This window comes from Podarcis bocagei (assembly GCF_964188305.1).
Source record: "Podarcis bocagei genome assembly, chromosome: 7".
NCBI classification, from domain to species: domain Eukaryota; kingdom Metazoa; phylum Chordata; class Lepidosauria; order Squamata; family Lacertidae; genus Podarcis; species Podarcis bocagei.
Genome location: NC_138132.1, coordinates 90983128 through 90995596, shown reverse-complemented (window position 1 = coordinate 90995596; position 12469 = coordinate 90983128). Strand labels below are relative to the sequence as shown.

The window sequence follows — 12469 nt, the reverse complement described above, 5'->3', positions numbered from 1 at the left end:
GTGTTATATTCTTAATTAGGGGCAGGATGCAGCTACCTCCCTCTACAGTTGTGGCAACCAAGGGCATGTGGCCAGCTGACTCAGTGCAGTGGGTGAACAATCATTGGTTTGGGGATAAGTCAATGAATGTCTCCTGGGAAAAGCTCCTCATTTCCTTCCCCTCCACCCAGCGCAGCAGCCACACCCTGCCCCATCCCACTAGCTGGGAAGCAGCGAGAAGCTCAGGCTGCAGCGAGGATCAAACTCGTCTGGCAGGTTTGGGGTTGTTGCTTGCTCCCCCCCCCCCCCGGCCTTTCAGCTGCAGACAGAGATGATCAGCTGAAGAGGGAGCAGTGGCCATGCCTCCCTTCCTTCATGCCCTCTGCTTTGCAAGCAGGGCTTGGGAGCACTGACGGACAGCAAGAAAAGAGGCTGCTCCCCTTGCTGGTCCAAGGGAAGAAGAGAGGGTCACTGGGGAGGATCAATACCCTCCCATAGCACTGGATGCTACCATCCATCTCTTTACTGCCATATTTCTGGGGCTTAGACCCATCTCTGAGCCAATGCAGGACGCAGCACTTTCAGGAGGCACCCGTGGCTTTGGGATGCCATGTCCGCTGCTCCTGCTTCTGGCCTTTGCTGTCATTCTCCTGGATCCTGTCCACTCTCAGCAATGCTCATTGGGAAGCCCTTCGCCCATCCTCCAGTTTGCTGATGTGGGTGCTGAGCAGCGGATTCCTGCCCACCATCGAGTCCCTGGATCTATGGATCACCTCTACGCCCTTGTCCACGGCTACCTTGAAGTTGTTCAGCAGAACCCTTTCCCGACAGGTAAGGAAGCCGACTTCTCCCAGCCGTGGGAGCCGGGTGCAGTTGCCAACGGAGCAAGAAACAAACGAGAACAAGCTGTAGCCTGACCAGGCCTTGTACCTTCAAGAGTAGCTTGATGTGCAAGAATCAGCAGATAAAACATGAGGGTGAAGCATTTGTCACCTGCTCAGATCTGCTGGCTGGGCTAGTTCTAAATCCACAGGAGAAGGAACTGGCTAAAAGAAAAGGAAAAAGCAACCAGAGAGCCAAGGCAACAGAAAGGCCTTGAGACCTTTGAGAAAAATGTGGGACCCAAGGAAAGACATGGGGGTTGGACTCGATGGCCCTTGTGGTCTCTTCCAACTCTATGATTCTATGATTCTATGATTCTAAGACACACGTTAAAGAAACCCCAGGCATTACTGCCACTGCAGGCTCTTAACAGCAGCTTCATTCTTCTCTGCTGGGGTGGCTAAAATGCAACACACACACACACACACACACACACACACACACACACACCAGTGGTAGGTGCCTATCCAGCAAATTCAGGTTGTGTAATTAAAGTGGATTTGGCACTCTTGTGCAGCAAATCTGCGTCTTCAAAAAATGCAACTTTTTGCAGTAAGGAAAGTGACAAGAAAGTGCACTGAAAGTGTGGGATAACGATTGATGTGACATTGTATAACTTCCCTGTAAACAAATCAAAATGAATGCTCGATAAAGAGGTCATCTGGAAGTGTCCTGGGGGTCCCTGCAGCCTGATCCACCATGTAGCAACTTCTGTGGGTGTTTCCCGTCTTTTCCCTCATCAAAACCCACCAGCACGCCTAGTCTGCAGACCCCAGCCTTATAGGAATCTGGCAGGGTGTTCATCTGGCAGAGGCGGATTCAGAGGAGTGCCCATACTGGGCGCTAAAGGGGGTGCTGCAAACATGACTTAGAATGGAAGGCAAGAGGCAAATCCACATGGCCAAGAAACACATTTTGATATTCGTTTTCAACATTGCTCCTGACAGAAACATACAGTAATTGTTCTAACTATACAATTTCTTTTAAATTGCACCCTCACTTTCCCCCTAAATCCCTTCTGGTTCAGCATCCATTTCTCACAGTGATTGATTGATTGTACTTCTATGTCACATTTCATTCAAATGAATCTCAAAGCGTCTTTCAAGCAATGAAAAACAATAACATAATAAAACATACTAGAACATCACAAATACAGCATAAATCATATAAAATAATTAACAAATCATCAATAAAACAATTACAAACTATAAAACACTATTTACAAAACAGAAGTTACAAAGTAAGTTTTTTACAGCAAAAGCCACTTTACAGTGGTACCTCGGGTTACATACGCTTCTGGTTACATACGCTTCAGGTTACAGACTCCACTAACCCAGAAATAGTGCTTCAGGTTAAGAACTTTGCTTCAGGATAAGAACAGAAATCGGGCTCCGGCGTCGTGGCAGCAGCAGGAGGCCCCATTAGCTAAAGTGGTGCTTCTGGTTAACAACAGTTTTAGGTTAAGAGCGGGCCTCCGGAACGAATTAAGTACTTAACCCGAGGTACTACTGTATATGATTAACAAATCAGTATGGTGGCCAAACAGATGCTTCTTCTGGGAAGCTCATAAGCAAGACCAGCAGCCTCCCCCATTGTATTCAGGGGCACATGACCTCTGACAGTGGATTTAGGATAGAATGGGATAGGACTGTAATGCAGGTATTTCTCATATGAGGAGGACTGGGGTGCCTGAATGTCAGCTGTTTGGATTCAAGGCATATGTGGCAAAGCAGAGGAGGGAGTCCACCAACGTCTCTCATCTTACAGTTGAAAAGTGATGGGTCCCTTGGGGTTGTCCCCCCCGCTGGCCATTTGCGCATCGGCAAAAAGGAGGAAATGAATCACCAAAGAAGGGGGCACTGATTTGCATAAATTGCATGGAATAGATGCAAATTTAGAAATTATTAATTTAAATTAAAATATGAGACATCTGACCCTGGCCAGGAAGATTGTGACCAGATGATCAGTGTAAAGGGACACATGACCATTCTCTCTACCTGGATTCCTTTTAATAAATCAACTTGTCTGGGCAAGTAGCAAAGCTTTGTTTGTTCCACAGACGGAAGTTGACTGGGAGTTGACTGCAAACTTGTACCAGCTGACTGGGAGTTGAGTGGGAACAGGACTGAAGGTTGGATGTGACAAGGTGCCGCTCCCGTCCACGGGTAGCCAGCATGGTTCTGCCCAGATGCTGTGAACTTAGCGATGGACAAATATGTACATTTCAGTTTCTCTCCCAGTTCTCCACATTTCCACATTAGTTTGTGATTATTTCTTTTGTCCTCATGAAAATTCACCAGCATTTTAGTGTGAATTTTTCCAGTTCCCCCCTTTTCTATGCAATTTTGCCTTTTCTACACATTTTCATGGTGCAATTTCCACCAATGGAGCACATTCTTGTATGTCATCTTCACTAATTTTTGCAGTTTTCTGCACTTTCCTCTTCCTTGTACACATTACTTGGCTGGAAACCTGCACTGCGGGATTCAGAAAAGTGCATTTCATAGGATGGCTGTGTTTTGGTAGCTGTATTGTTTCAGAAAGTGCTGATTAGGTTGATTCACCTATCAATGCAAGCTGAGCTGGATATCCCTTCCTTCTCTATGTAAACTACAACTCTCATAAACCTGGCCAGTGTTGAAGGGTTATGGAAGCTGTAATTCCCAATGTCTGGATACACCATATTGACTACCCCTGATTTAGACCCTCTGAGGTCCTGAACAGGGCCTGGTTCTCATGGCCAAAGTATGTGAGAAGAAGGTGATACACAACCAGATTGTCCAGAGAGCCAGTGTGGTGTAGTGGTTAAGAGCGGTAGTCTCGTAATCTGGGGAACCGGGTTCACGTCTCCACTCCTCCACCTGCAGCTGCTAGGTGACCTTGGGCCAGTCACACTTCTCTGAAGTCTCTCAGCCCCACTCACCTCACAGAGTGCTTGTTGTGGGGGAGGAAGGGAAAGGAGAATGTTAGCTGCTTTGAGACTCCTTAGGGAACTCAGTGGATGTAGCCTACCTTGATTTCAGCAAGGCATTTGACAAGGTGCCCCATGATATTCTTGTAAAGAAGCTGGTAAAATGCGGTCTTGACTATGCTACCACTCAGTGGATTTGTAACTGGCTGACTGACCGAACCCAAAGGGTGCTCATCAATGGTTCCTCTTCATCCTGGAGAAGAGTGACTAGTGGGGTGCCACAGGGTTCTGTCTTGGGCCCGGTCTTATTCAACATCTTTATCAGCGACTTGGATGATGGACTCAAGGGCATCCTGATCATATTTGCAGATGACAGCAAACTGGGAGGGGTGGCTAACACCCCAGAGGACAGGATCACACTTCAAAACGACCTTGGCAGATTAGAGAACTGGGCAAAAACAAACAAGATGAATTTTAACATGGAGAAATGTAAAGTATTACACTTGGGCAAAAAAAATGAGAGGCACAAATACAAGATGGGTGACACCTGGCTTGAGAGCAGTACATGTGAAAAGGATCTAGGAGTCTTGGTTGACCACAAACTTGACATGAGCCAACAGTGTGACGCGGCAGCTAAAAAAGCCAATGCAATTCTGGGCTGCATCAATAGGAGTATAGCATCTAGATCAAGGGAAGTAATAGTGCCACTGTATTCTGCTCTGGTCAGACCACACCTGGAGTACTGTGTCCAGTTCTGGGCACCACAATTCAAGAAGGACACTGACAAACTGGAACGTGTCCAGAGGAGGGCAACCAAAATGGCCAAAGGCCTGGAAACGATGCCTTATGAGGAACGGCTAAGGGAGCTGGGCATGTTTAGCCTGGAGAAGAGGAGGTTAAGGGGTGATATGATAGCCATGTTCAAATATATAAAAGGATGTCACATAGAGGAGGGAGAAAGGTTGTTTTCTGCTGCTCCAGAGAAGCGGACACGGAGCAATGGATCCAAACTACAAGAAAGAAGATTCCACCTAAACATTAGGAAGAACTTCCTGACAGTAAGAGCTGTTCGACAGTGGAATTTGCTGCCAAGGAGTGTGGTGGAGTCTCCTACTTTGGAGGTCTTTAAGCAGAGGCTTGACAACCATATGTCAGGAGTGCTCTGATGGTGTTTCCTGCTTGGCAGGGGGTTGGACTCGATGGCCCTTGTGGTCTCTTCCAACTCTATGATTCTATGATTCTAAAGGGAGTGTAAGGCGGGATATCAAATCCAAACTCTTCTTCTTCTTCTTTCTTTGCAGCTATGGTGAGCAGCTGCCAGGTTGCTTAGGCAACACTGAGGGGTTAACCTCCTCTCCGAAACTATTTTTCAGAACTAACTGCCCGCCCCTACATATTAAGGTAGATGCTAACACCCTAGTGGGTGTGGGGAATTGAGGCATACAGACATGAGTTGCACCACTTAGGACTGTGGGCCAGGGGTAGCTAATGTGCAGCCCTCACCTCAGATGTTGTTGGGCTATGACGCCCATCACCCACAGGCCACTGGTCATCTTGGCTTGGGCTCAAGGTTGGATTTAGGTTTGATGAGGCCCTAAGCTACTGAAAGTAATGGGGTCCTTTATATGTCCAGCTGTCCTTTGTCAACAACAAATTGTCGCTTTTTTGTGTTAAATATATGCTATGTGGTAATGTATGGACTTAATAGGTATCTAAAACCATTTTTTAAAATCTTATATTTTGGAAATGTACGTCCAGTTTCTTTTCCTTTAATTTTTTTTTGGGGGGGGCAAGAGAGTGGGGCCCTAAGCTATAGCTTGTTAAGCTTGTACGGAAATCCGCCACTGCTCGGGCTGCTGAGAGCTGCAGTGAAGAACGTGTGAAGGGCAGCACAATGGTTACTCCTGCTATAGGTGAATGCTCTTGTGACCGACTGCTCCTCCATATGAAAGTGTTCCTCTCATCCTGCACCTAGAAAGATGGGTAGGCTAGATCCTGACATGCTAGTTTTCTATATGAATGGTCCTTGTATGGAGGAATAATCCCTCATGTAAGCCAATGCAGTCACTGCTTGGGAGACAGGACTGCAAACTTGTACCTACTTGCCTGCATTCAGGAACTTACTTATGAGTAGACATGTTTAAGCTTGAACTGTTTAAACTCTGTACAAATTACTTCTAAGTAAATATTATCAGGATTGTAGTGTGTGAGTGCAATTATATGCACACTTCCTTGTGAGTAAGCCTCATACAACTTAGTGAGACATTTTGCAAGTAAACATGTACAGGATCCATCTGTGAACGGATCAACAGCCTCTGTTGACAGAGTTGCGGTCCACATTTCCATGTCATTTCCATGCAAAAAGAGAGAGGCTCTAATAACCAAAGGGAACAAGCCCTTTTCTCAAAGTGTGTATAATAAAAAGACAAATAATAGGTACCAACAATTAACCATAGTCACAGGAAGCTCCTCAGTGATTATGCTAATAAAAGAAAAAACAACAATTCGCTCCATTGATGTTGTGAATGGTTGGGCTTCCCATTGTTTGTCAAGTTTAAAGATGGCAACTCTTAACCATGAGAGAGCGGCCTGGCAGGTTGACTGTATTCATGTTTCTTTTGGAATAAGGTATAGAATGCCAAAATAATTTTTCAAAGAGAAGAAAGGTCAATAAAGTGGCTTGTCAGTTCTGTAGGAACCGTGGTTGCCTTGATACTGTTCCGCGTTTCTGGGGAGACATTTGAAAGGCTAGATAAACACACTCCTACCGTTGCGATGGAAGGAAGGTATAATTAGTGTTAAGAATTTTATTTTTAAAGATTTTTATTTTAAAAAATCAGGGTTTTAGAAGTACACAAAACTGGTGCTGAACTGGATTTTCCCTTTACGAAGAGAAGCACAGGCCGTGGGCAAAGGTGTTGAGGGGTGGGTTGCTATGGCAATGTTTGAATATTCTGCAACTAATGTGTCTTATTCCACAGTGTTGCTGAGGGATGCCCTAAATGACCCACCGTCTGCTAATACTTCACAGGTAAGGAAAAACAGAGGAGGAAAGTCCACTTAGGGGGAGGATGTCCACCATTTTGTGAGCTCGGAATCCATGTTGGATACCACAGTTTAGTTTCTTAGGTATTTTCTTCTTTATATGCCCAACTACAGTTCTGAGGCTTATGCACACATGGCTTCCACAGGAGACATGGGCTCAAGTGGAGGTATAGCTGGGGAACGATGTTTGGAGGCTCTGTAGACATTTGAAAGAGATTTGACATTAGCAGATATTTAAGAAACGGCGAGGACTTGGAGTTGGTGGGCAGTAAACCTGAGGATGTTGTTAAGAGAAGATTATAACAGAAGACATGGGAGTCCTTCCCATCTCAACTCGTCTTGGGTTGCCATATTCCAGGGATCAAAAACCTGGACCCCCACCATCAGGGCACCCCCCACCTCTATTACCTTTGCTGTCTTCGGCCTCCAGCTCATGATGGGAGGCTGAGCAGTCCCAGGACGGTCACACAAGGCCTGGCAGCAGCCAGGAACAACACCAAGCCTAGCACGACCCCCAGCAGACCACTCCAGGCCACCCGATGCCTGCTCCCTGTTCCGGGGCACAGTGCCTTCTGAGCATGCACAAAACAAAAACATAAAAATAAAAAACAACCCACCCCTCAAACCCGGACATTTAATTCAAAATGCAAAAATCCACCCAGATTGGGGGGGGGGCTGCCCCCCGGACATGTCTGGGAAATTCCAGACTTATGGCAGCCCTGAACTAATTCCTTCCTAGGTAGACCTCCTCAAGTGCCACCCTCTTACCCAGGGGTCTGTATCCCACAAAAACTAATACCAAGGCTCTTCCTTGGTTTTGCTGCAAAAAAGCTATCATGGCTGACTACTCTGGAAATCCCGTCTCCTTGGTTCCCCATTGATAACATGGCATTCCAGCATACAAGGAGTCCACATGTCCCCTCCACCTAATCCTTCTTAACAATGGACATTTTTCAATTACAATGAGAATCATAACTAAGGCTACATTCACACCATACATCTAAAGCACTGTAATACCACTTTAAACTACCCCCGGTGAACTCTGGGAGCTGTAGTTCCTTAGGGGTGCTGAGACTTTTTAGGAGGCCCCCATTACTTTCACACACCTAGAATTCCCAGAGTTCCATAGGAAGAGAGATTGATTGTTAAACCACTGTGGGAATTGTAGCTGTGGGATGGGACTTGGGGGTCTCCTAACCACTTGCAGCACCCTGAACTGACTACAGCTCCCAGAACTCTTTGGGAAAAGCCACGACTGTTTAAAGTGATATGATAGTGCTTTAAATGTGTGGTGTGAATATGGCCTCAGGGATCACAGAAGCCAAGCAGAGTGGTGGTGGTAAGAGAGACCAGCGATCATTCTCTGAAGGACTCCTGCTTTCTTCTCCAGATTCTCCAGTATCAAACAGGATACATCATCTGTGCCACAATTGCTGTCATCTATTTTGTGGCGGTGCCCATGACCGGGTTATGCCTCTGCTGCTGCCGGAAGCACAGGCGCTGTGGCGGGCGGATCAAGGCATACCGCCGCTCCCTCCTCTGCCAGCGCAACCTCCTCATGTTCTGCCTGCTCCTGATCACGCTTGTCATCCTGTAAGTGAGGACCTGAGCTAGTCCACGACATCCGTGCAATAGCAGTGGCGGCGGGGGTGGGGGTGAGGTGGGCTGCTTGTAGGACTGACAGTTACATGGAGGGGGAAGGAGATGAAACTTTCTGGGGAGGATGTACGGCTTGTCATTGAACACCTGCATTGGCTTTCCCATTTCCTACCAGGCATATCTAGAGGTTCTGGGTTGTTGTTGTTGTTGTTGTTGTTTTACCTACAAAGCTTTAAATAAGGAATTAGGCCTTCCTGATTGTGTTGGGCTTCCATCAGCACCAGCCAGCAGGGGCAATGGTCACGGCTAGGGAAAATTGAAGTCTCAAACTGAGCAACTCTTGCCCCCTAGTGTCTAAGAGCACAGGAGCATAAGAAGGATAAGAACTGGCCTGAATCAGACCAGTGGCCCATCTGGTCCACCACCTTTTTGTCTCCTCCTCCTTCCAGTTCTGTCCCACCTTTCCTTTGAGGAGCTCCTGGTGGTGTACACAGTTCTTCCCTGCTCCCCATTTTATCCTCCCAACAACCCTGTGCAGTAGACTAGCTTGAGAGACAGTGACTGGCCCAAGGTCACTCACTCACTGGGCTTCCTGGTTAACCAAACTCATTTGGCTATTTAACTCGCCTTGAAGCTTCACAGGTGGGGCTCACTATAACCCACAGAGCACCATTCCTATAAGCCCCATTCCTTCTTCCCTTGCTTCCTTTCACAAACCACTTTCCCCAGGTTTCTGTGCATCCTGATTTGTTGTGGACAAGTTATGCCAGCACGGTCAGTGGTTCAAGATGTTTGTAGGCAGATTAGTGTTCCTTGTGCTTCATGTTAATTTAGCATTTTGGCCTTCAGCTAGTGAGTCAGGACTCTCAAGTGGACGATGCTGCAACTTCATGTGGATTTTAGAGCCAGCACCACCCTCTCTTTTTTGTTGTGTAGGCTTTATTTTTAAAGGAGAAAAGATGTGTGGAATGGAGAAAGAAAAGACTAATGAGAAAACTAAAGCGCAAATGAGAAAGAAATGTCAGATCTGTCAAGCAGAGAATTGTCCCATATTGCAGGCTAGGGTTGGAGATGGTCCAAAGTCTGAGAAGGTGAAAGGCAGGCTTGGACCAACTGAGCTCTGTGGTGCAGTGGTTAGAATGTTGGACTGGGGAGATCAGAGTTCAAATCCCCACTTGGCCATGAAGCTCATCAAGGGACCTTGAGCGAGTCAGTATAACCTACCCCACAGGGCTGTTACAATGCTAAAACAGGAGGTAACCATGTTTGCCACCATGAGTTCCTTGGAGGAAAGGGAGGGAAGTAAGTCAGTAACCCTGGAAGTACAGAATGCTGACATGACATGAAAACTACCTGGTCCCTCACCTGATGGCTGCAAAACTACTACAGGTCCATCACCTGATGGCTGCAAATCGATGTGTGAATGAGCAATCACTCTGCCTGATAGTATTTCCACTCTACTATGTATGCATACATGGATACAGTTCCCACATATTCAATTGCTTGCCAGTCATCCAGTATTCAGTAACCAAGACAAGAGACGTGCATAGTCAGACAGAGGAGATCACTATTTATACTATGCTTGTACCACTTTTCTTGCAGAGGTGGTGTTATCTGTGCTTTTGCTGCCAATCAGAAGGTGAAAGAAGAGTTGGAGCCTGGTACCCGGGATGCACTAAACACCCTGCAGGTTTTGAGGCACCACATGAACTGGGTCCCCCGAGTAAGTTGGCAACACCTCTTGTCTCTTTCTCTGCCCATCCGCCTTTGCTATGAGTCATAGAATCATAGAATCATAGAGTTGGAAGAGACCACAAGGGCCATCGAGTCCAACCCCCTGTTGGGCTAGAGGTTGGGCTAGAGGGGTTGGGCTAGAGGGGTTGGGCTAGAGGGGTGTGAGTCATTATTGCCAGGAAATTTTGTCTCTTTACTACTAAGATGTCCAGGTATAGAATCATGACTGGAAAGTTGGACCTATGTGGTGCTCTCGGGCATAAGTGCCTCTAGGTTGCTTTACAAGACTCATGTTACTTGTTTTCAAGAAGGTCTCTGCTCAAAGTATTGGGTGCTGAGGCCCAGGGAAGTGGTTTTCCAGCCCAGTGGGTGTGGGACAGGGCAGAGATGAGTCAGGATGAAGGCGAAATTGTGAGGCAGGCAGATCAGGATCAGAAATGTTGGGAGGCTGGTGGTTCAGTGAACTGAGCTGTTCTTAGGGATTGGGGGGGTGGAGTTTGATTCAGTTCACATTTTAATGTGAAACCATCTTAATTCAAACTACCCCAAACAACTCACAAATTGAAACACACCCATACTTCAAAATTTACACATTTCTGAATTTTGCAATGCAGTTCTCTTACCAAAAATGTGTATTAAAAATGTGTATATTAGGGATATGTGTGAATAAACTCTTTTTTAAAAATGCAGATTGATGTGGAAATGTGGCAGATTGAAATTAAGATAGCAAAATATGAGAAACTGAGCAAAACTGCTCTCTGTGAGAACAGCAGGTGATCACTGTGGGCAGACCCACACCATACATTTAAACCACACGAATCACCCCAAAACAGAATCCTGGGAATTGTAGCTTGTTATAGGTACTGAGGGGACGTGGGTGGCGCTGTGAGTAAAACCTCAGCGCCTAGGACTTGCTGATCGTATGGTCGGCGGTTCGAATCCCCGCGGCGGGGTGAGCTCCCGTCGTGCGGTCCCAGCTCCTGCCCACCTAGCAGTTCGAAAGCACTCTTAAGTGCAAGTAGATAAATAGGGACCGCTCTCCAGCGGGAAGGTAAACGGCGTTTCTGTGTGCTGCGCTGGTGCTGGCTCGCCAGAGCAGCTTTGTCACGCTGGCCACGTGACCCGGAAGTGTCTCCGGACAGCGCTGGCCCCTGGCCTCTTAAGCGAGATGGGCGCGCAACCCCAGAGTCAGTCACGACTGGCCCGTACGGGCAGGGGTACCTTTACCTTATAGGTACTGAGAAATGTAGACCTGGCAATGATAAATTCCCACAATTCTTTGGGGGAAGCTATGTGCTTGAAATTTGCATTTAGTGTGTTTTTAATGTATGTTTTGGAGCTGCCTTAAGATTAGAATTCCAATCTGCCATGGTGAAGATGGATGTTTCATGGCACCTGAGTTTGTCAGCCACTGGTTCAGATGCAGAGACGTCCTCCCCCCGTCCCGTCCCCCCACTGGCTGCTTCTGCTCTGAGAAAGTGGAAAGACAAGGCAGCCTCTGCATAAGATAGGTTGGCTTGCTGGCCACCATTGCACCTGGCAGCTGCCGCAGCAGCAGTAAGGCTCCTTAACTGCTTGTGTGCTAATGTGAGCTGGCAAGCGGGTGTCCTTGGAGACACAAATCCAGGGCACTCTGAATGTGCCACAGCCTTCTTCAGCAGCTGGCAGTGGCACGTCCCCTTTGCAACCCCAGAGCAGAGAAAAAGCTGAGAAAACTGCTCTGCAGCCTGCGAGAGATATCTGTGGCGCCATGGGGTGGTCCAAAGGGTGACGAGGGGTTGCTGAGCAGTGGGGCAAGCTGCAGAGGAACAGCTTCATTAACCAGAAGTGGATGATGAGCCATTTGGGAGTGGCGTGGTGGGGGATGATTTAGTTGGCTGGGAGTCATTTTAATTTGCTCTTCATACACAGCATTAAATCTTAATGGGTATTTTATTGTTTCACCCTGTTATTGGGAGTTTTAAAAAGATGTTACTTCCCTGACTGGGAGGAGCTGAACTAGAAATTGGATAAGCCTGCACCAAACATTTTCCACTTAGATGCCACAAACCTGCAAGCTTTCCATGGTGTCATTTAAATCTGGCACCTACCACATAGCAGGACAGAGAAAATGTGTATTTTTTAGGATGGCGTAAACAACAAAATGCTTCTAGTTCAGCCTTGCCCAATATGATGCCCTCCAAATGTTTTGGACTCCAACTCCCATGAGTCCCAGCTAGCCTACCTTGAGCTGACTGGGGCTGATGGGAATTGGGGACCAAAACATTTGGAGGGCATCCTATTGGGCAATGACCCAGTCCACAACAGAAAGAAGTGCAG

The 12469-nt window shown here is 47.0% G+C and overlaps 1 protein-coding gene across 1 annotated transcript in view; it reads left to right on the top strand.

The window, feature by feature from the left end:
• Positions 1–227: 227 nt before the first annotated feature.
• PROM2 (prominin 2) overlaps positions 228–12469 on the top strand; it is a 52924-nt gene continuing 40682 nt past the window's right edge. The window contains exons 1-4 of the mRNA XM_081200940.1: positions 228–810; positions 6754–6803; positions 8208–8410; positions 10019–10139. Of these exons, the coding sequence (XP_081057066.1) occupies positions 543–810; positions 6754–6803; positions 8208–8410; positions 10019–10139 (642 nt within the window). The 5' untranslated portion in view covers positions 228–542. The remainder of the gene's footprint in view (positions 811–6753; positions 6804–8207; positions 8411–10018; positions 10140–12469) is intronic.